We start from the raw sequence: 19,745 nt of genomic DNA, 5'->3' as shown, positions 1-19,745 counted from the left end.
AATTTGGGTGGCTACGTTGAAGAATCTCAAATATAAAATATATTTTGATTTGTTTAGCACTTTTTTGGTTACGACATGATTCCATATGTATTATTTCATAGTTTTGATGTCTTCACTATTATTCTACTAATGTAGAAATAGTAAAAAAATTATGAAAAAGCCTTGAATGAGTAGGTGTATCCAAACATTTGACTTGTACTGTAGCTCCTACATAATCTATGGATTCCTCTGCAACTTACCAACTAATGTGAGGGAGGAGCTCTCTGCTTTCTCGAAAACCACCTGGCTGTTCCCCACCAGCAGGCCAATGTCAATCTAAGGGAAACAGGAATTATTGTAATTATTACCAACTACTGGTTATTACAAATAACTGTTCCAAATAAACTCGTACAAATCTGCAGAGTTCCCTTTGGACTTCGACCAGCACTCTAGCAGCATGTTCTCTTGTCAAATGGAGACCACATTCGAAATGAAGAGGCAGATGAAAGCATGGGCGCCACCACTTGGTGTTCACCTGTCCAGTCATTTCTAATCATTAATTACTTAAAGGAAGGGAGGTAATTCCGACAGGGGCCCATATCATGAAGGGTTGAGTTGTTACAGCAGTAGGTCAATGTTAATAACTCTGGGTACCTTCTGCTTCTTGCCTGATGCTGGCTCCCCCTTGAGGATGCTGGCGTCCATGGCCTCAAGCTCTTTGATCACCAGCCCAAAGAGCTTGTCGCAGAAACTAAACACCATCTGTAGGGAGGAAGGGACGAGTAGGAGGATGAGAAGAGAGAGGATGAGAGGAGAGAGGAAGGCTGTGTTAGGTTGCATTCCAATTCTCCCAAGTGTACACTCCTACCCACATCTAAAATCATTTGATTGATGTAAGCCATCAGTCTTTTTCCTTGTAACTCCAGGGAAGGGAAGTGTGCAGGAAATGTGTGAAGAGTTGTGACCGGCTGTAGTGTTTGTTGTTCTGACTGACCTGCTGGGTGACAGAGAAGCCCTGGTTGTTGAACTGCTGGATGAACTCGCTGGCCATCTTGTCTGAGTCGTAGGGGCTGGTGTCCGTGCTCTTCTTCTGGAGGAAGTCAATCTCTATAGTCATGGCACCGATGCACTGCTGGGACTTGTCAAAGTTGTAGTTGGCCACTATGAGGGGAGAGGACTCATGTCAGATATGTTTCTAGTACCGTATAATTGCTACTCTCAGAAATACTGTACTGCCAAAACTTAAATAGGTACTGTATGTTAAGGTGAGCTATGGGCTGTGGTCAAGATGTGAAAGTACAGTATATTAGGGACTGTGCAGGGTGCAGTGCAAATGAGGCAATATCTTTGCGCTATGGTCATAGTTTTCTTTTCCTCAGATTCATTAATGAAATGGAGTGAATTACCTTCCACCTCCTGTCCAATGGACAGACCGGCCCATTTCCTCTGAGACAGAAAGAAAGAAGAGAGATAAGTAAGCCAATAATTGCAGGGAGCCACAGCACAGAGAGAAGAGGGGCATGTAAGCTTAAAATATTAGAATTTTAGTGAGAACATTTGGAGAAATTCATTAAGATTAGAAATAGATATATGGGTCTACTGTACAATACATTGACAATTCAGTATAATATACAGTGTTTGTTTTTTTACCTGTGGGAGACTGAAAGCGATAGTGCCAGGGACTATGGCATGGTGGGTTTTTGTGGTGAACACAAACTTGTGAGTTGGCGTAGTCTTCACAGTCACATGTCTGTAGAGAGAGGGTTAGAGAGACTCATGGACATCTGTTCCATATATACAGGCAACAAAATGACCTCAATAGAATATCATATTTACAACTGCTTTTTTTCACATAACAGCTAATCTGCTAATGATTTTTTAGAATGATTATTAGAGTATAGTTTGTAGTATGAAATCAGAAAACGACATTACTTCACAGCAAAAACTGTGCACTAATTATATGACAGGGATCATCAACTAGATTCAGCCGTGGTCTGATTTTTTTCTTGAGCGGATCGTTGGGGGGCCGGAACATAACAATTTGTATGTTTGACTAAAATATAATTTCAAACGTGGCTTACATTTTTGTATGCATTCACGTCTCTCTATTATGTGTTGGAATACTTAGGAGCAGATTTCCTAATTTCCAGGTGTTTTTACAGTATTTTATGTCCAACAGTGAAAAAATATATTTAAAAAAGCTCAGAAAACTGCCAGTTGGGGAACCCTGATGTAGTGTGATTTTCCAGACTACAGAGGGCTATACTGTATAGGATGATTACTCACTGTCCAGACTGCAGATCTTTCTCGCTCACCACAGCACAGTTTGTCAACGATAGGTCATCTGTCGGGCATCGTGCTGCTTGCATCGTCTGCAGGAGAGAGAGAGAGAGAGAGAGAGAGAGAGAGAGAGAGAGAGAGAGAGAGAGAGAGAGAGAGAGAGAGAGAGAGAGAGAGAGAGAGAGAGAGAGAGAGAGAGAGAGAGAGAGAGAGAGAGAGAGAGAGAGAGAGAGAGAGAGAGAGAGAGAGAGAGAGAGAGAGAGAGAGAGAGAGAGAGAGAGAGAGAGAGAGAGAGAGAGAAGTTGAAGGGGAGATATTACTCTAGTAGTTGAGCGGTGACCAGCATTTCCTTTCCATTTTCCAGGAAAACTCATTTTACATTTAGTAGCATCATCATGGAACTTAGGTTACACACCCATGATGGCCTCTTGGAAGTCCTCAAAAATCATTAAGAAACATCCAGTTAAATTCTGGTAGTTCACACTATGGTGTGAGGGTATATAACGAACCATTCAACTTTGTAGCAATGCAACAGTATACTGTAGATATGTCACATAATTTATATGGGTAGAACATTGATCATGTTTAGTTTCTCTGCAAATTCAACATAATTCAACTCATAGGCAACATCAATGTTTGTCCAACATCACAAGATAGTCAAATATAGATATAAACCAGCCCTGAAACAGACAATGCAAGAGAGCAGCAAAAGACAGCAGATACAGCTAGCTAGCTAGTTAGTTTATTTGTTTGGATCTATTCCAGTCGTTACAAGACTATGAATGAATGAATGAATGACATACAAAATACAATGAAACCAAAGACAAATTCAAAACACAAAATATAAAAGCAAAAGAACAAAAGAACACTTCTTTCTCAGTTGTGGTAACTTTTTTTTTTTTTTTTTTTTTTTTTTTTTTTTTTAATTTTTATCCCCTTTTCTCCCCAATTTTTCGTGGTATCCAATCGCTAGTAATTACTATCTTGTCTCATCGCTACAACTCCCGTACGGGCTCGGGAGAGACGAAGGTCGAAAGTCATGCGTCCTCCGAAGCACAACCCAACCTAGCCGCACTGCTTCTTAACACAGCGCGCCTCCAACCCGGAAGCCAGCCGCACCAATGTGTCGGAGGAAACACCGTGCACCCGCCCCCTCGGTTAGCGCGCACTGCGCCCGGCCCGCCACAGGAGTCGCTGGAGCGCGATGAGACAAGGATATCCCTACCGGCCAAACCCTCCCTAACCCGGACGACGCTAAGCCAATTGTGCGTCGCCCCACGGACCTCCCGGTCGCGGCCGGCTGCGACAGAGCCTGGGCGCGAACCCAGACTCTGGTGGCGCAGCATAGCACTGCGATGCAGTGCTCTAGACCACTGCGCCACCCGGGAGGCGTGGTAACTTATCTAAACACAATTCTTGTTGAGAAGTTTCTACATTCTTATGTCAGATTATTGCACGGATTTACCACATTGGCATTCTCTTACATAGCTCTGTTTGCACAATTCCCTGAGTGAAAAGGTTACAGAGTGAAAAGATGAAGAGATTCTCAGGGCACTGAATCTCATCAGCTTGTTTGCTGCCAAGAGCATGGCTTTCAGACTGCCTGTGAACTGTCATAATGTACCAAGGAAACTATGCAGTACTTAGCCTTCCCTTTGGTACACAGGACAAACTTCTAAACACTGTTAGTTAAAGAGAAAAGATGAGAAAAAGCAAGAGCATGTTTGTCATGACGACAAATACACTTTTCAGATCAAGACAGAAAGATCTGGATGATGATGCAATATACATTCCAGCTTTTAAGACAAATCAGGGGAGATAGAGAGTTGATCTTGGGTTCCTCATCTCAAGACTAGTCTAGACCATTTAAAAACAGTCTTGGTCTGGGCCAGTGCCAGAGGTCTGGGTCTGGGCTGATGGTCTATGATGACACCATGGTCTTTGTAGATTTTCAACTCATGTTCTCAAGATGCATCTTTGAATACCATCTTGTCAGTTATATGGCCATGTATGAGTGAAATAACACGCAAGTCCAACACTCGCTGCCTTACTTCTCTAATGTCAGAGCCAAGTGGGACTAAAATAACAACTGGTTTGGTTTGGATCTATATAGGTTGTATTTTCCTCTGGGTGTCATAAGGTGTGGTCTTAGTTTGGGTCTTGAGGGCCATAAGGAGGAGACGAATCGCCATTCATTTCAGTTAGATTTTATACAATCATATACGTTGTTGTGAATGTACCCTATGGCATGCCATAGCCATCTCTGATTTTGCTCACTCATAGACACAGGCTTGCCATGTATGCTTGCTTGTCTGACATTTGAGCGGTGGCGGCTGCGGAGCGGAGAGTGAAGAGCAAGGGCAGCAGGTGTTGGGAGTCGTAATGTTTGGGAGCAAGGGGAATGCTTGGGTTGTGGCAAGTAATAGAGAGGTGCGTATTGCACTGCAGTGCTGGCACACTGCCCTGCCCCATTTCTAAAATCATCACATGCAGTCTAGTCTACCCCTTCATCTACCATACCGCCAGCGCTCGCTCAGCCAGAAGAAAAGTAAATAGGCTAAAGCTTTTCTGTTTGACACCGGTCCAAGAGTAGGTCTAAGCATTCTTAGTGAAACTGCAGTGGAGGAGTAATGGATGATAATTAATTGTTTGTGCACTCAATCAAATATATTCCCTCTCTGCATTGCAACTCAGCCAATGGATTTGCAATGGCAGATGAAATATGTATCATATGTATATAGTTTCTCCTGAGACAGTTACTACCAGGGGTGAGAGCAGTGGCAGTGGCAGCAGGGGGGAAGCCTCCGTAAGACCTTGGGAGTTGACGAGGCGGATAAAGCTACTTTCAGTAAAGCCGACTGACTGTCCAATTAAGCTATTAGACGTTTAGCGGGTGGCGTGGGAGTTCATACATGAGGAAATGACTTACATACATACCTTGAAAAATATTACGACCTGGGGGCCAACGTACGCAAGCAAAGAGGGAGGGGAAGAGGAGGACATAAGACAGAGAATTGAGACAGCCAGGACCACTGTCTGTCAGAGAGCTGAAGCAGCATCGGGTGCATTGATTCACAATCGAAGGAATACCACTTTGACAGTGGCAAGTGGCAAGCGCATGCAGAGCGGGACAGAGTTGGGGTCATTCTTATCATTTCACACACTTTAGTGAACTACACCAAAACATGGGCACATTTTGACATCGGTGAATATACACTGCCCAAATAAATTGTTCTGTGGCTAGAGTCTTGTTTTTGAAATGTGAATTTTTAGCAAGTTAAGCGCCTACTATAAAGTATACCCCAAATCTGGTAGTATTGTCATTTGTCAGCCATATATGCTTTATTGTCTTAATGTGAGAACTAATATGAATTTTCATGAGGCAGAAATCTTTTGTATTTTTGGTGATCCTATGTAGTGAATGGATGGAACCCCAGGGTTACTGTCATGTATGGCTGATTCAAATGGTAATAGGAGCTGTAGCATGCACAAACAAGCACGACATTGCATGGTTTTGAAAATGTACAAAGAATAAAACCCTTCACATAAATACCTTCATTCATAACAGAACTCAATGCATTTAATGAGACACCATTTGAATTCAAAGTAGTCACGCCCCACAAACCCTCTAGATTGTATTCAAAACATATATTACAAATGGCTCATTGGTGGTGCTATGCGCAATTCAGGACTAAGAATAGAGGGTGTTCAGTGATCTGTCTTCTGATTGCTGTATAAATACACACACACGCACACGCACACACACACACACAATCCTAAATCTTGATGCCCCACCCAGTTCCTGCGGTCTCGTAGGACAGAACACTCCAGGCTTTTTCTCCTGCCTTATTTCAGGAATCCCTTTTCAATATTCCATCAGCTGGAGTCCTGGGGGAGGTATCCATTCAGATGTCTGTGCTGGAGATAAATATGTATGGATGCAGCCAGTAGGAGGAGCCATTCACCTCTGCCTCTAGCCCTCTAGTGTATCAGGTTTGCCTATGGGTAGGCTTAACGATGTATACAGTAGAAACATAATTAAACTGAGTATAGAAAACATTAAGGACACCTGCTCTTTCCATGCCATAGACTGACCAGGTGAATCCAGGTGAAACTTAGGATCACTTATTGATGTCACCTGTTAAATCCACTCCAATCAGTGTAGATGAAGGGGAGGAGAAAGGTTAAATAATTATTTTTAAACATTGAGACAATTGAGACATGGATTGCGTATGTGTGCCATTCAAAGGGTGAATGGGCAAGACAAAATATTTAAGTGCCCTTGAACGGGGTATGGTAGTAGGTGCCAGGCACTCCGGTTTGTGTCAAGAACTGTGACGCTGCTGGGTTTGTCACGCTCAACAGTTTTCCGTATGTATCAAGAATGGTCTAACACCCGAAGGACATCAAGACAACTTGACACAACTGTGGGAAGCATTGGCGTCAATATGGGCCAATATGGCAGGTTTGAAAGCCAATTCCTTTTTCTATTTCAGATAAATCACTTTAAGTTAGTTCTTGGCTGTCTTCCCTTACTGGAAAGTAATTACATCAAAGTTGGAGAGATTAATGGCAGGGAAAGACCATGCAGACACAACACTTTGACTACAATGCGACTATACTGTGACTGCACTGTTATAGCCCTGCAGGGTATGTTATGTTTTGTAGAGGAAGATTCAAAAAGGTCATGTGCTTGTATTTCTTCTGTGCAATTTGGCTACGTTGTGCAGTAGGGAATTTCCCATCCTATATTTGAGTGACACAATATAGCTGCTAAATGTGAAAGATGAGAGATAATTGTAACTTGATTATTATTTTTTATATTCTTTTTTGCAATTGTCCAGCCGGCAATTTCTCCACATATCTGGCTAATGTCGCTATCAAGGATGTCAATGCCTTCTGGTTCCATTCCAATACAATTAAATTCACATGAGTTATATTTTGCTTTGTCCTCATTGGCTGATTCTGCCACATGCTCTTTGTTTGACACCTCCAGCAGAGATAGAGGAACACATCACTGCTTAGTGAGTGAACGCATCACAGCAGGGCAAGAGGACACATTTGAAGATCGCTCTTGTCCTAGAGAAAACACCCTGATCATCACCCTATTCAGAATCAGAGAGAATTCCTAAACTCAACTTTGAGATCTTCTTGTTTTGTGCAGTCTAAGCATAACCACATTCAACTATCAGATCAATTGTGTGTCTGATGTAAAGAGTGTTTGAACTGTTCAAGCCTGTCCACTGCAATGCCCCCACAGCACATAGAGTAGCACTCTCTCTAAATATAGCTGCAGCTCAACACTCACACAGATGAAGGCGCTACACCAAAACAAGGATTACAGATTACACAGATACCCACACACACTGTACACTCATTCACATTTATATATGTATATAGGCACATAGCATATACATATAGAGATGTGACTATAATTAAGCAATAAGGCATGAGGGGTTGTGGTATATGGCCAATATACCACGGCTAAGGGCTGTTCTTAGGCACGATGCATCGCGGAGATATAGCTATAAAGACACACAACCCATGTTGTTATAACATTTTCAATATATGCAGAGAGATATCTGGTGCATAAGATCATAAAAACATAGGCCTATAGAAATATTAGTGAGACTAATGTTTTTGTTGTGTGACATATCAGAGGTTAAAAAAACATTGCTGCAGACTTAACTTCTTGGAACTATAGGGGGTGCTGTTCCGCATTAGCATATTTGGGTCTCCAAATTAAACTGCCTCGTGCTAAATTCTTGATCGTACAATATGCATATTATTGTTATTATTGGATAGAAAACACCTTCTAGTTTCTATAGAAGTTGGAATTTTGTCTCTGAGTGGTACAGAACAATATCTACAGCACTTTTCATGACAGGGGTCAGATTTCAGAAATTTTTACCCCTGATCTGGAGTCTGTTTTTAAGGCGACAGTGAATGCTATGAAGAAACCGACACTGCCTACGTCTTCCTCTGGGTGTCTGTACGTCATCACGTTTTGAATGGAATCGATTGCACAATCACAGCCATTATAAAACCACAAAATGTATAGGGACCTCCCTTTCTCGTCGCGCGCCTGAAGCGTGAAGGACATCGGACTTGCCTCATTCCAAATCGTTGTCTAACCAGCAATATTTCTCCGGTCATGTTTTCAGTCGTTATAGTTGTTAAAAACATCATAATGTAGTTAATTTGAACCGTTTTATAGCAATTTATATCCGTTTAGTGCGATTTTGAGGAATTTCTTTGTTGTGCACTCTGAAACTTTGGACACGTTTTGTGGTCCTGTTCGATCGTTAGTGGATATTTCCAAGGACAGAGGACATCTATCGACCAAAAGACGTTTATAACATAGAAAGGATACATTGCCCAAGAATCTGATGCAAGAACAGCTCAAAGTAAGCAATATTTAATATGATAAATCGTTGTTCTGTCTAAATATTTTAAACGCATATTTCGCCATTTTGTTTGGTATAGCTTCACTTGGCGAACCCTGTATTGAAAAGTAAGGATAATTTTAAAAATGTAAATCAGCGGTTGCATTAAGAACTAATTTGTCTTTCGATTCCTGTCAACCCTGTATTTTTTAGTCAAGTATATGATTAGCTTTCGATTAAACTAGATCACTCTGAAAGCTGACGTTCCTCATTTTGAGGCTTGAGTTGTGACTATTTCCATTGTATAACCACGGTTTTGTATGGCTAAATATGCACCTTTTCGAACAAACTGTATATGTATGTTGTAAAATGATGTTACAGGAGTGTCATCGGAAGAATTCTGAGAAGGTTAGTGAAAAAATTAATATATTTTGGCGGTGATTACGTTATAGCGCTCTTTGGCTGGAATCGATGCTCTGGTAACGTTTTCACATGTGGTATGCTAACTTATCGATTTATTGTGTTTTCGCTGTAAAACGCTTAGAAAATCTGAAATATTGTCTGGAATCACAAGACCTGGGTCTTTCCATTGCTATGCTTTGTCTATTTTTATGAAATGTTTTATGATGAGTAAATTGGTCATACACGTTGCTCTATCTAGTAATTCTAGTCGATTTGTGATGGTCGGTGCAATTGTAAACTGTGATTTCTACCTGAAATATGCACTTTTTTCTAACAACACCTATCCTATACCATAAATATGTTATCAGACTGTCATCTGATGAGTTTTTTTCTTGGTTTGTGGCTATCAATATCTTAGATTAGCCGAATTGGTGATAGCACCTGAAGTAGTAAGAAACTGATGGAGTTAGAAAAGTGGTGTATTTTGCTAACGTGTTTAGCTAATAGATTTACATATTTTGTCTTCCCTGTAAAACATTTTAAAAATCTGAAATGGTGGCTTTATTCACAAGATCTGTATCTTTCATCTGGTGTCTTGGACTTGTGATTTAATGATATTTAGATGCTACTATCTACTTGTGAAGCTATGCTAGCTATGCTAATCAGTGTGTGGGGGGGGGTGGGGGGTGATCCCGGACCCGGGGTAGAGGCTCGTGAAAGGTTAATATTTAAATGAGACCAATTTATATGTCAGATACAACAGTGCTGTGTATTACTGAACATGTGACTAACAGCGAGGGAGATGTTTGACAATGCTATTCTGAGATAATTAGTTTACTTAAACTAGCTAAATGAATTACCCATGTCACGCCCTGACCATAGAGAGCCTTTTTATTCTCTATGTTGGTTAGGTCGGGGTGTGACTAGGGTGGGTAATCTAGGTTGTTTTTTTCTATGTTGGCCTGGTATGGTTCCCAATCAGAGGCAGCTGTTAATCGTTGTCTCTGATTGGGGATCATATTTAGGCAGCCATTTCCCCACTGTGTTTTGTGGGATCTTGTTTATGTGTAGTTGCCTGTGAGCAATCCATAGCTTCACGTGTTGTTTATTCTTCATTGTTTTTTGTGCGGTTCACTTCAAATAAAAAATGTCAAACCGATTTCACGCTGCACTTTGGTCCGAGTGTTATTACGACGATCGTGACAACCCATTTATTTATAAGGGCCTGTGGAGAGGTAGAATGCTTTCGTCATTAAACTCTCCTCAGGTTCATGTTTTTCATATTTAAACGGGTCTTGGTTTCATCACGGTAGTGCTGAGCAATTAGTGATTTTTGAGGTCGGTTTTGTCACACCCTGATCTGTTTCACCTGTCTTTGTGCTTGTCTCCATCCCCCTCCAGGTGTCGCCCATCTTCCCATCATCCCCCGGTTCAGACCAATCTGCCTGCCCTTACCCCGAGCCTGCCTGCCGTCCTGTGCCTGCCTGACTCTGACCTGATCACGAACCTCTGTCTGCCCTCGACCTGCCCTTTGCCTGCCCCGTGTTTCTAATAAATGATCTGATAACTGTACTATCTGCCTCCAGTGTCTGCATCTGGGTCATATCCTGAGTCATGATAGGTTTGGTTTCGGTTCGATTATGGAAAAAATTATCAAGGTTTTACAATTTCGGTTTTCTTTTTTTGTTTTACATTAAATGCATTATGAAATAATGACATAAAAATTATTTTAGAGCTTTTTAATGGAAATTGCCAAAACATTTAAAATATTCCATTGTCTCTGTCAGGTCCACATTGGGTAGACATTGGGTAAACAAAATAGGAAATTACTATGAAATAATAAAATATTTCAGTTGTGTACACTACCGTTCAAAAGTTTGGGATCACTTCGAAATGTCCTTGTTTTTGAAAGAAAAGCAATTTTTTTGTCCATTAAAATAACATAACATTTATCAGAAATACAGTGTAGACATTGTTAATGTTGTAAATTACTATTGTAGCTGGAAACAGCATATTTTTTATGGAATATCTACATAGGGGTTCAGAAGCCCATTATCAGCAACCATCACTCCGGTGTTCCAATGGCACGTTGTGTTAGCTAATCCAAGTTTCTCACTTTATAAGGCTAATTGATCATTAGAAAACTATTTTGCAATTATGTTGCACAGCTGAAAACGGTTGTCCTGATTAAAGAAGCAATAAAACTGGCCTTCCTTAGACTAGTTGAGTATCTGGAGCATCAGCATTTGTGGGTTCGATTACAGGCTCAAAATGGCCAGGAACAAAGGACTTTCTTCTGAAACTCGTCAGTCAATTCCTGTTTTGAGAAATGAAGGCTATTCCATGCGAGAAATTGCCAAGACGCTGAAGATCTCGTACAACGCTGTGCACTACTCCCTTCACAGAACAGCGCAAACTGGCTCTAATCAGAATAGAAAGAGGAGTGGGAGGTCCCGGTGCACAACTGAGCAAGAGCACAAGTACATTCTAGTGTCTAGTTTGAGAAACAGACACCTCACAAGTCTTCAACTGGCAGCTTCATTAAATAGTACCCGCAAAACACCAATCTCAATGTCAACAATGAAGTGGCAACTCCGGGATGCTGGCCTTCTAGGCAGAGTTCCTCGTTCCAGTGTCTGTGTTCTTTTGCCCATCTTAATCTTTTCCTTTTATTGGCCAGTCTGAGATACAGCTTTTTCTTTGCAACTCTGCCTAGAAGGCTGTCACGACTTCTGCCGAAGTTGATGCCTCTCCTTGTTCGGGCGGCGTTCGGCGGTCGACGTCGCCGGTCTTCTAGCCATCGCAGATCCATTTTTCATTTTCCATTTGTTTTGTCTCGTTTTCCCACACACCTGGTTCTCATTTCCCTCATTATGTGTTGTGTATTTAACCCTCTGTTCCCCCCCATGTCTTTGTGTGGTATTGTTTTTTGTAAGTGCTTGTGCACATTTTGTTTGACTGGTGCGCGTCGGGTTATTGTGCCCATACTTTGTATTTCTTATGCTGTTGGTTTTACTATTAAACTGCTCTGGCTATTATCAAGTTCTGCTCTCCTGCGTCTGACTTTCCTGACACCAGATACGCACCCCTTACAGAATACCACACCTACTAAATGGAGTCAGCAGGAGCAGGTGCCCCTGATATGGGGATAGAGGAGCGCGTCCAGGAGCAAGCGACGATGATCCAACATCTTGGCGTCTCAATGGACCGCGTCGTGCCTACCATGGACCGCTGGGAGAGACAGAGAGTTCCTCCAGCGCCCCCACCAGCACAACCGGGGTTACCACTACTCGTCCCTCCTGCATCCGGTCCCAGTGGGATGCGTCTTGACCTTCCCAGGGAGTATGATGGGATGGAGAAGGAGATACGGCGTTGGATGACTTCGAGGAGTTCAACCGCCGCTTCCGGGCAGTCTTCGACTATTCCACCTGCGGCAGGGGACGAGAAGCGCACAGGAGTTCGCTTTGGACTTTCAGACCCTGGCCGCCGGAGTGGGATGGAACGACAGTGCCCTGATCGACCATTATCGCTGCAGTTTGCGCGAGGACGTCCCTCGAGAGTTGGCCTGCAGGGACACCACCCTTACTTTCGACCAGCTGGTGGACCTGTCCATTCGGCTGGATAACCTGCTGGCTACCCGCGGACGTCCAGATCGGGGTCTGTCGGTTCCATCCCCCAGCACCACCACTCCAATACCCATGGAGCTGGGAGGTGCTGAGCTCAGGGAGACCGGAAGAGGTTCCGTCTCGTGCACCATCTGTGGCCGCAGAGGTCACACTGCCGGTCGGTGCCGGGTTGGTTCCTCTGGGAGTCGAGGCAGCAGGCAGCAGGCACTCTGGCGTCACCTCAGGTGAGAAGGCACCATTCTCACCCAGAGCCCTCTGTTGCACAAATATTTTTGTTCGTTACGTTTCCTGAATTTCCCCCGCATTCCCAGCATAAGGCGCTCTTCGATTCAGGCGCGGCTGGAAATTTTATAGACAGATCATTAGCCTTTAGTTTAGGGATCCCCATCGTTCCTGTAGGAATCCCCTTCCCAGTTCACGCCTTAGATTGTCGACCATTAGCGTCAGGATGGATTAGGGAGACCACCGCTCCTCTAGGCATGGTGACGCAGGGGGGTCACACGGAGAAAATCAGTCTCTTTCTCATTGACTCTCCTGCGTTTCCAGTGGTGCTAGGTCTACCCTGGTTAGCTTGTCATAACCCCACTATTTCATGGCAACGGAGGGCTCTCACGGGGTGGTCGCGAGAGTGCTTTGGGAGGTGCTTAGGGGTTTCCATAGGTGCTACTACGGTGGAAAGTCCAGACCAGGTCTCCACCGTGCGCATTCCCCCCGAGTATGCCGATTTGGCTCTCGCCTTCTCCAAAAAGAAGGTGACTCAATTACCACCCCATCGACGGGGGGATTGTGCGATAGATCTCCTGGTAGACGCCGCACTTCCCAGGAGTCACGTGTATCCCCTGTCACAGGCGGAGACGGTGGCTGTGGAAATATATGTCTCCGAATCCCTGCGTCAGGGGTACATTCGGTCCTCCACTTCACCCACCTCCTCGAGTTTAATTTTTGTGAAGAAAAAGGAGGGAGGTTTGTGCCCGTGTATTGACTATCGAGGCCTTAATCAGATAACTGTGTGGTACAGTTACCTGCTACCTCTAATCGCCACGGCGATTGAGTCAATGCACGCCCCGCTTCTTCACCAAACTTGATCTCAGGAGTGCTTACAACCTGGTGCGTATCCAGGAGGGAGATTAGTGGAAGACCGCGTTCAGTACGACCTCAGGGCATGAGTACCTCGCCATGCCATACGGGTTTATGAATGCTCCATCAGTCTTCCAAGCATTTGTAGACGAGATTTTCTGGGACCTGCACGGGCAGGGTGTAGTGGTCTATATTGATGACATTCTGATATACTCCGCTACATGCGCCGAGCTTGTGTCCCAGGTGCGCAGGGTGCTTGGTCGAATGTTGGAGCATGATCTGTACGCCAAGGCTGAGAAATGCCTGTTCTTTCAACAGTCCGTCTCCTTCCTAGGTGCTGCATTTCCACCTCGTGCGGGTGGAGATGGAGAGTGACCGCATTTCAGCCTTGCGTAATTGGCAGACTCCCACCACGGTAAAGGATACACGCCCCTTACAAAGGCCAGCATCCCGGAGTTGCCTCTTCACTGTTGACATTGAGACTGGTGTTTTGTGGGCACTATTTAATGAAGCTAAACTGCAGGGTAATGTAAAAGTTGTATTTTTTAAAGATCCAATACATAATATTGTACACTTATCATAATTAGATTTTATTTCAGAGAGTCCAGATAAGTTATCTAGATCTTCAATGAGACATTGCAGGGATCTAGCTTGCGGACTTAATATAAAACTTGAGGAAATAGCAACCAGGAAAAGGTTGCTGATGGGGAGACTTGATAACTGCGGGGTCACTGCAGAGACCAAAAAGAAAGGATGGATGAGAGTGGCTGAGTCTGTCTCTGCCGTTGGGGGTATGGCAAGGGACAGTGACGCCGTAAAAAATAAGTGGTCCGACATCAAGCCGGCCTCTAAGAAGAAGGGAGCTGAGAGACCACTCATGTGGACCAGCTGGAGGAGAAGGTGTCCATCATAGAGATGGTGGTAGAGGGACTGCACAACCATTAAGTTAGTTAGCTACGTTAGCTAGCTAACGTGTAAAGACATTATAGCCAACATCAGCCAAGTTCTTCTTTGCAAATTGCCGAGATAGCGCTAGCTATTTAACACTTCTAGAATATTGTAATATATTGTTAATTACTAGCTAGCTAGATAATGCGTGTTTAATTTGTATTCTTGCTGTATTTAAATATCCGGTAGCCAACTGGGTTTGTGGCGCAAGAAAACGTTCATGATTATAAAAGTATTCATTTGTCTCAAAACAAGGGTTTAGCTGTCCTAAAGTTAAGTATATTTCCAAGAAGAAAAATAAATCCTTAAGCATTATTTTCAAGAATCCCATTTCTTCTTAACTTTTATCTTAGTAAGAAACTTAGGGAAAACCTTAAGAACATTTCCAATAACTTAATTGAGGAATAGTAACTTTGCTTATCTTTCTTCTTAAGTCTACAGTTAAGGAAAAAATGGCAGTTAAGAAGAAATTCCTTCTTAAGGAGGTTTTGTGAATTCGGCCCCTGGCCTCCACAATCCCCCGACCTCAACCCAATTGAGATGGTTTGGGATGATTCGGACTGCAGAGTGAAGGAAAAGCAGCCAACAAGTGCTCAGTATATGTGGGAACTAACTCCTTCAAGACTGTTGGAAAAGCATTCCAGGTAAAGCTGGTTGAGAGAATGCCAACTGTGTGCAAAGCTGTCATCAATGCAAAGGGTGGCTATTTGAAGAATCTCAAATATTAAATATATTTTGATTTGTTTAACACTTTTTTGGTTACTACAAGATTCCATGTGTGTTATTTTTAAGTGTTGATGTCTTCACTATTATTCTACAATGTAGAAAATAGTAAAAAAAAAATAAGAAAAACCCTTGAATGAGTAGGTGTTCTAAAACTTTTGACCGGTAGTGTATATTACTTAATTTTATTTGATGACATTCTTATTTGTATTCCTTAAAGTCATCATCTCATCTCTGCTTAGGCAGTAGCAGCCTGCCTGCCAGCCAGCCAGACAATGTTATCTCTGTGCTTCCCATACTGTACTGTCTTTACTCATCCTATTTAGCTAGGCTAGCCTGCCTAAGTGTGCTGCAGAGTTGTCTGACGAAATCATTAGTTCTTCAAAGTAGATTAGGCATAAATTAATAAACTGTCTCTATCCCTCTCTCTCGTCGTTGTGTTGTTTACATTTCTCTCTCATGTGGTCCATGTGTATCTAATCCAGGGTTAGAGCTACTTTCCAAAAATGAAATAAACTCAGCAAAAAAAGAAACGTCCTCTCACTGTCAACTGCGTTAATTTTCAGCAAACTTAACATGTAAATATTTGTATGAACATAACAAGATTCAACAACTGAGACATAAACAGAAAAAGTTCCACAGACATGTGACTAACAGAAATTGAATAATGTGTCCTGAACAAAGGGGGGGTGTCAAAATCAAAAGTAACAGCCAGTATCTGGTGTGGCCACCAGCTGCATTAAGTACTGCAGTGCATCTCCTCCTCATGGACTGCATTATATTTGACAGTTCTTGCTGTGAGATGTTACCCTACTCTTCCAACAAGGAACCTGCAAGTTCCCGGACATTTCTGGGGGGAATGGCCCTAGCTCTCACCCTCCGATTCAACAGGTCCCAGATGTGCTCAATGGGATTGAGATCCGGTCTCTTCGCTGGCCATGGCAGAACACTGACATTCCTGTCTTGCAGGAAATCACGCACAGAACGAGCAGTATGGCTGGTGGCATTGTCATGCTGGAGGGTCATGTCAGGATGAGCCTGCAGGAAGGGTACCACATAAGGGAGGAGGATGTCTTCCCCGTAACGCACAGCTTTAAGATTGCCTGCAATGACAACAAGCTCAGTCCGATGATGCTGTGACACACCGCCCCAGACCATGACGGACCCTCCACTTCCAAATCGATCCCGCTCCAGAGTACAGGCCTCGGTGTAACGCTCATTCATTCGATGATAAACGCGAATCCGACCATCAGCCCTGGTGAGACAAAACCGCGAGTCGTCAGTGAAGAGCACTTTTTGCCAGTCCTGTCTGGCCCAGCGACAGTGGGTTTGTGCCCATTGGCGACGTTGTTGCCGGTGATGTCCGGTGAGGACCTGCCTTACAACAGGCTTACAGACCCTCAGTCCAGCCTCTCTCAGCCTATTGCGGACAGTCTGAGCACTGATGGAGGGATTGTGCGTTCCTGGTGTAACTCGGGCAGTTGTTGTTGCCATCCTGTGCCTGTCTCGCAGGTGTGATGTTCGGATGTACCGATCCTGTCTGTAAGCTGTTAGTGTCTTAACGACCGTTCCACAGGTGCTTGTTCATTAACTGTTTATGGTTCATTGAACAAGCATGGAAAACAGTGTTTAAACCCTTTACATTGAAGATCTGTGAAGTTATTTGGATTTTTACGAATTGTCTTTGAAAGACAGGGTCCTGAACATTTTGTTTATGTCGTGAGCTACTAATTTTGTTATACCTTTCAAATAGGCACATTCTTCTCCTCTACCCTGCAACTCCTTGGTGTACAAAATATGTGTTTTCTGTCGATTTACCTGGTACAATAATGGTTAATAAACAACTCTAAGTGGGGGGTCAAAAAGTTATATTTGGTATTTTCCTGAATTCTGTTTTTTCTGTCTTATTTGTCCTGGTTTGGATTTTTTTCTTAAATCTTTTACTCTGAATATTACAATTACTCATAGAGAATAAAAAGATGTATGTCCATATCAATGGTTAAATCACATCAGAAGAACATATTTTAGGTCAGAATGTTTTTCTTCGATTTTAGTGTAATTTCCCTTCCCATCTAGCAAGAGAGGAATGTGAAGGTCTAGCAATGTTTCTGATGTTAGACCTACTGCTGCAGCACAGCGTTTGCAAAACAATCACCACCCAATGATACAAATAATCCTGATATCCAGTAGTTCTGTCAGGTAGGACTACTTTGCAGTTAACATTTAATTGAAGAGGTTTTTGGGGAAAGTCTGTCTACTCACAAGATGGTTATCATTAGCATCGCTAACTGGCTACATAACGAGTGATAGACAAACGTGCACACCAAACAGAAAGATCGGCAATATTGCTGGAAATTAATTAGCAGATATTGTGTTACGTTTGGCTTTTTAAGCCAATAGTGGCTTACCAGGGGTGGGATAATGTCAATATGGCTTTTATTGGATAGTAGCCGGGAGTTTTATGTTTATGACAGTCTGCGATGGAACACATGAAAAAATGCATGTAGTGTACTTTCAGAATTGATTGGCGAGCTAGGTACTGGTAGCTCTCGATCTTCCTCAAACCTAATGGCAGAAATCCACCTAGCACGTTGTGGGCGTTGAAACAACGAAACCCCATTAATTTTCAATATAGGGAAGCCAAGTGGGCAGGAACCGTTGGGCGATACAAGCATGGCGAGGGAGCATAAACAGGGCGGGACCAAAGTTGGGAAAAGCTGAACTTTTTTTGCGTACTCGTTGCTGTTGACCAATCGAGGCTCACTATAGTTTCCAGCCCCGATTGGCTGTTGATACCTACCTTGCCTGCTTGCTAGCTGGCTAGCACCGACATGAGGGTGAAACTAGTGTGGCTATCCGTATAGTGGATCACTGGTGTAACAGAGCAGGCGTAAAAGTGTTTCCATTGGCTTGTACAACATTGCAGCCGACATTGCAGGTGACTGCCGATTGACTGATCTACAAAAGACCTTGCATCAAAAATAACTACTTATTATTATTTGTAGACCAGTCAGTCACAATTTACCCATGATACAGTACGGTTTTGATTCTCTCCAACACGGACCATCTCTGTCCAAGCCGGAAAAAACAGGAACAATTGATTATGGTCATTGTTGTTAATTACCAGGTTTCTGCTCTGAACTAGGTTGAATATTTGCATATCCCTTTCCTGCAGTGAAATTACCTATTTTTCATAATTAATAAACATAATTTTTTTTAACCTGCTGAAAATCCAGTGTTTCTATGTCAAACAGTTTTGCTATAAGTCAGTATTCTGTGATGTACTGTATATAAAGTGTAATATTGGGATACAAACACAAAATTGAATACATTTCAACTCTATATCTGACATGGTACAGGTGCCTTCTTTTTTTAAGCCCATAACCATGTGTGTGAGGTGTATACTTTTGTTTCAGAGTAGATTTATTTAAGACTACCAAGAAAGTGTTCTGTGTTACCCTGATTTAGCCCACTGCAGTAAAAGGTTAATGAAAACTTCCTTCAGCCCTTTCTCTCGTGATCTATTTGACTTCTCTCTAGAGAAATGGTGTGCTGGGCCGAACTAAATGGAATTCAAGTAATTGGACCGACGTCGGTCAATTAGTTGTTTAATATCCCCCAAAAAATGAAGTCTTGGTTAATTGCTCAGCGCTTCATCACAGTCTCAATACACTTCAGTCTGGGTCTGGCTATAAGTGTTCTGGTCCAGTGGTGGCTGGAATGGAATAAATGGAACAGTATGAATGGAAACCCTGTGTTTGATACCTTTCAATTAATTCCATTTCAACCATTACAATGAGCTCGTCCTCCTATATCTCTGCCCACCAGTCTCCTCTGTCATGTTCTAATAGTGCCAGTCCATACTACCAGTGCAGTTATGACATTATTATGACATCCTTATGAAGACCCGTATGCACTGTTGGAGGCAGGGACAGTTATGGACAGAAAGTGGTTGTGTAAGGTCGTTTAGTTCACTGCTAGTAGTTTAGTTGCAGTTTGTGGGAGTCATAGTTTGGGGTGGTTATCGGTTGTAAAGGATGTGTAGAGATTCACAGGAGGGAGAATGCTATCTAATTCAATCTGTAATTTTCTCATATCCTGTCACACTCCTGCAACAATCTTAAATCTTGATTCTTGTCATGTTGAAAACCTCCCCATTCCATCCCATCTTGCACAGAACACAGATTTTGCTGAGTAATCTTTCCGCTGCGCTGTTGTGTTTGTTTATTTACAAGTTGTACGATACATAAACGTAACATAATATGTTAACTCTCCAATTAAAATACTAAGATGGGAGAGGGCCCATAAATAAAGAGGATCGGAT

The 19,745-nt window shown here is 42.8% G+C and overlaps 1 protein-coding gene across 4 annotated transcripts in view; it reads right to left on the bottom strand.

The window, feature by feature from the left end:
* Positions 1–19,745, bottom strand: part of LOC139578859 (vesicle-fusing ATPase-like) — a 43,287-nt gene that overhangs the window by 20,205 nt on the left and 3,337 nt on the right. For 2 of the 4 annotated variants that reach the window (XM_071406963.1, XM_071406962.1), the window contains exons 2-8: positions 5,197–5,214; positions 2,266–2,351; positions 1,630–1,729; positions 1,386–1,425; positions 974–1,140; positions 634–741; positions 240–315 (exon numbers count right to left, since the gene is read on the bottom strand). In XM_071406963.1, coding sequence (XP_071263064.1) covers positions 240–315; positions 634–741; positions 974–1,140; positions 1,386–1,425; positions 1,630–1,729; positions 2,266–2,351; positions 5,197–5,214 — 595 coding nt within the window. The remainder of the gene's footprint in view (positions 1–239; positions 316–633; positions 742–973; positions 1,141–1,385; positions 1,426–1,629; positions 1,730–2,265; positions 2,352–5,196; positions 5,215–19,745) is intronic. The other 2 variants (XM_071406965.1, XM_071406964.1) reach the window with 1 other exon arrangement.

This window comes from Salvelinus alpinus, chromosome 6 (genome assembly GCF_045679555.1).
Source record: "Salvelinus alpinus chromosome 6, SLU_Salpinus.1, whole genome shotgun sequence".
In the NCBI taxonomy this organism is placed as follows: Eukaryota; Metazoa; Chordata; class Actinopteri; order Salmoniformes; family Salmonidae; genus Salvelinus; species Salvelinus alpinus.
The sequence above is the reverse complement of the archived record's forward strand: the minus strand, read 5'-3'. Positions and strand labels throughout refer to the sequence as shown.